At 45.0% G+C, this 4807-nt stretch overlaps 1 protein-coding gene across 1 annotated transcript; it reads left to right on the top strand.

The window, feature by feature from the left end:
* Positions 1-2519: 2519 nt before the first annotated feature.
* LOC135827235 (uncharacterized) lies at positions 2520-4007 on the top strand. Its single transcript, XM_065339764.1, has one exon. It carries the CDS (start codon positions 2520-2522, stop codon positions 4005-4007), a length of 1488 nt encoding a protein of 495 aa, XP_065195836.1.
* Positions 4008-4807: the final 800 nt, after the last annotated feature.

Below are 4807 nucleotides of genomic sequence, written 5' to 3'. Positions count from 1 at the left end.
GCTCTGACTTCACGCCCAGAACGAGTCATCCGCTGCTGTGGCGGTGGCCAAGGTGGAATATTACGAGTGCTCACCATTTCTGCCAACTGAGCAATGGTCTGCGGGCTTGCGCACTTCAGATGAAGCTCTAACGTTGGCTTCACCAGAGCACATACCGGAATGACTGCGGAGCTACCCAGGATCGTGATGGCGAACTTGTCCATCCGCTGTTGGCTTGATTCCGCACCGAACGGCTTCACCTCAACGGTCTCAACACCAAGCGTGCCGATCTCGGCTGTCACACACAACACAGTCACTGGGCCACTGCCTCGTGGGGCGGACGCTGGACCAGATAACCTACATTCGATCTCCGTGTTCCACACAGTCTCGCCGCTTACTTCTTCCGTGCTAACCAGTATCGCCCTTCTCATTTTCTCGGCTTCTACGCCTTGCGATTCTAAGTCTCGCGCCTCTAACTCTTGCGCCTCTAACACTTGCGCCTCTAACTCTTGTGCCTCTAACTCTTGCGCCTCTACATCTTGCGCCTCTACATCTTGCGCCTCTACGTCTTGCGCCTCTACGTCTTGCGCCTCTACGTCTTGCGCCTCTACGTCTTGCGCGTCTACGTCTTGCGCTTCTACGGCGTTCGGCCGAGACTCCAGCTGCTTCTGAGCGTCTCCGACCGATGTTGCCACGCTCTGTACCGACGCAGTGGGCCTTGGATCTGATCCTCCCACTGGCTTCAGGCACTCTTCTGACCGCTGCTTGTCTGTAAGCAAAGTCTTACACGCCTTGTCCGGCGTCCTTCCGGGCGAGGCAAGCAAATCTCGCTTTGCTTCCTCATAATATGTACTGACGGCGATGCGCCCGGCCATCTTCTTGAGCTTTTCATTAAACTCTGCGCGGAGCGCACACTCTTGCCGTCTAGCACTGCGCTCTTCAAACTCCTCGCTCTGTCGGAGCCTCTTCTCCACGTATTTTCTCAACCTATCGCCTTCAAATCCATACCGAATTCCGTTGGCGATAAAGCTGGCTTCAATGATCCATAGTTCCTGTGCCATGCTCGCTTCGTATCCTGGCGTGGTCGCCAAATGTTATGAACCCTCTGGTTCTCTAAAGTGTCAGGAACGAACGACCCCACACGGCACGAGGACAACTATTTATTCTCAACAGTATATTCCACTTCCATCGACTAATAATAATGAACAATGAATGAACAACTGAATAACTAACACTAAAACCACCAGGTAGTTATAGCATGAAAATGACAGCGTATATGAGAAAAGCATACACATACAACATACAACTACAGCGCACACAGCAAACCGCACATAGCGCCTGTAGCGTATGCCACGTCGTAAACATCAGCGGTACGGCGGAGTCGGTATACAGCTGCATTGAAACTAACACAATGTCACAAGCGAGAAGGCCTTTCACTCTCGAGAACTTGTCGTTTCACAACATCAGGAGTGGACCAATGACAGTCACAACATCTCATGAGATCGATGACGGTATTCGAACGGCACACTCACAAATTCATAGAAATATCGATAAGTGGATACAGAATGGATCAAACTGGCACATCAATCATATCGTCGGATTTTACGTTGATGTAGCAGCATATCAGCCAATGAGAGGTAAATCCTACATTGATTTACCGAACGAGCTCAAGAAAAAGAAGGCAATCATCAATGTCAAGAATAAGGATGATAAATGTCTGATGTGGGCACTGCTCTCAGCTCTGTATCCAGCAAAGAAGCATAGTGACAGGGTAACTCAGTATACAGACTATAGCAACAAACTTGATCTGTTCGGAATCGATTTTCCAATACCACTGAGTCAAATTTCCAAAGTCGAGAAGCAAAACAGCCTAGCTATCAATGTCTTTGGGTATGAAGATAACGTGATCTATCCACTACTGCTGACAAAGAAAAGAGGTGAGAAAGTGATCAATCTTCTACTATACCAAAAAGAAGATCAGAATCACTACTGCTGGATCAAAGAATACAGCAGATTGTGCTACGATCAGTCAAAGCATAAAACCAGGAAATTCTTCTGTACAAGATGTCTCCAACCACACAACACAGAGAAATCCCTGAGCAATCATCAGGAGTATTGTGATAATGTCACTGGATTATCAGCACACATGGTACTACCAGAACCGGACGACGATGGAAATCAACCAACACTGAAGTTCATTAATCATCACAAAATGCTACAATGTCCCTATGTAATCTATGCTGACACTGAGGCACTGATCAAGAAAATTGATGGAGTGAAAAGCCAACAAACCAGCCGGGATTCACAGCATGTTCCTTGTGGTTTTGGTTATGTCGTGGTGCGTTATGACGGAGTGATGACAAGTCAGTGTTTCTACCGGGGTGCTGATGCTATGGATGTATTCTTTGATAAACTCAAAGTTGAGGAGAAGAAAATCCAATCAGCACTCAATAATCCAGCACCGATGGATCTCTCTAAGGATCAAGAAAAATTGTTCAGAGAGACAGAAGACTGTTGGATTTGTAAAAAGAAACTTGGTGATGATCACTGGTGATTTCCGCGGTGCCGCACACAATGACTGTAACATCAAACTGAGAATTTTTCCATACAAGCAGCACATCCCTGTGGTTTTTCACAACCTGAAAGGCTATGACAGTCATCATCTCATCGGAGCAATCGGAAAGACAGATGTTGAGACCGTCACATACACGGATAAGGATGGTGTGTGTAAGAGTAAAACTGTGGGTGAGATATCAGTCATTCCCAACAACATGGAGAAATTCATCTCATTCACATGGAGACAGTTCCGGTTCATCGACAGCTGCCAGTTTCTCAAAGCGTCACTCGATAGACTTGTGAAAACGACACCAGATGAGTCATTTACTCACACCAAGACGTTGCCAAACCATCAGCTGTTGATGAGGAAAGGAGTATACCCCTATGAGTACATGAACAGCTTCTCCAGGTTCGATGAGACTCAGCTACCAGCACAGAGTAAGTTCTATTCTTCACTGTCTGATGAGGGGGTGAGTGACGATGACTACAAACATGCTGAGACAATGTGGATGAAATTCGACCGTCAGACTCTTGGTGATTATCACGACTTGTATCTCAAGACCGACGTGTTTCTCTTGGCTGACATCTTTGAGAATTTCCGAGTAGAAGCTGTCAGAACGTATCAGCTGGATCCAGCAAATTACTATACTCTGCCTGGATTTGCCTGGGATGCTCTGTTGATGTACTCAGGTGTGTCCTTGGAATTACTAACAGACCATGATCAGCACTTGTTTGTAGAATCAGGAATGAGAGGCGGTGTGTCGATGGTCTCACAACGATATGCTGCTGCTAATAATCACTATCAGGAGACATTTGATGCTGATCAGCCATCGTCATTTATCCAGTATCTCGATGCCAACAATCTCTATGGTTGGGCAATGTCACAGCATCTCCCAGTGTCTGATTTTCGGTGGGAGAAACCATCAGAGAAAATCCTGAACAAGATACTGAACACTCAAGATGATTCCTCATCGGGGTATATCGTCGAGTGTGATCTGGATTATCCACACGAACTTCATGAGGAGCACAACGATTATCCCGTTGCTCCGGAACGTCTTTCCGTTAATGAGGACATGCTATCTCCATACCAGCAGGAGCTTGTTGATAAACTCAATTCTTCCGGAGGAGATGCTCTCAAACTTGTACCAAACTTGAGGGATAAGACAAAGTACGTTCTCCATTACCGAAACTTGAAATTCTACACTCAGCTTGGACCACGTTGTGTCAAAATTCATCGTGCTCTGAAATTTACTCAGACACGGTGGATGAGAAACTACATCGAGAAGAATACAGACCTCCGGAAGAAGGCACAGGATGATTTCTCTAAGGACTTCTATAAACTAATGAACAATGCGGTGTTTGGGAAAACTATGGAGAACGTTCGGAGGAGAGTCAACATAAAATTGCCAAGAAGTCGTGAGGAGAAAAAAATCAAACAGCTTGTTGCCAAAAAACGTACAACCGCCATGTGATCTTCAACGATGACCTGGTCGGGGTACAAAGTAACAGGACAAAGGTCGTCCTCAACAAGCCCATATATGTTGGGATGTCGATTTTGGATCTCTCAAAGACACTCATGTATGACTTTTACTACAATCACCTGAAAGAGTTGTATGGCTCTGATGTGAAACTCTTGTACACCGATACAGACAGCTTGGTTCTTCATTTCTTTACTGATGATCTGTTTGATGACATGAGTGAGTTTCTTGATAAGTATGATACAAGCAATTATGATCAATCACATCCGTTATATTCCGAGAAAAACAAGAAAGTTGTTGGTCTGTTCAAAGATGAACTCGGTGGAAAACTGATCACTGAGTTTGTAGGACTTCGCTCCAAGATGTACAGTTACTCTGGTGAGGAAAGTGGAAAAAGAGCAAAGGGGGGTGAAAACAGCAGTGCTCAAGAAAACTATCAAACATGATGATTTCCGAAATTGTCTCTTGGATCAATCCGTGTTCCATCGAGAAATGACAACACTCCGGAGTCATAGACACGTCATTTTCGGAGAAACAGTTAATAAGATAGCTTTATCACCATTGGACACAAAACGATATATCACAGAAGATGGATGTAGTACGTTAGCGTTCGGACACCATGAAATACCAAGATATCTGGCTGAGGAGGGGTTTGATAGTAGCATTTCATTCATGAGTTATGCTCCGGATATGATGAAGCAGTTTGTCCAGTGATCATGAGAAAAAAAAAGATATATATATTTTTTATATTACTTTTCTTACACATTCGATTCTCTATAGTTCTTCCATATGAC

This window comes from Sycon ciliatum, chromosome 11 (genome assembly GCF_964019385.1).
Source record: "Sycon ciliatum chromosome 11, ocSycCili1.1, whole genome shotgun sequence".
Lineage (NCBI taxonomy): Eukaryota > Metazoa > Porifera > Calcarea > Leucosolenida > Sycettidae > Sycon > Sycon ciliatum.
The sequence above is the reverse complement of the archived record's forward strand: the minus strand, read 5'-3'. Positions and strand labels throughout refer to the sequence as shown.

Bases quoted from the DNA above. Each gene is read 5' to 3' on its own strand.
- LOC135827235 (XM_065339764.1), top strand. From the start codon at position 2,520: ATGATCACTGGTGATTTCCGCGGTGCCGCACACAATGACTGTAACATC.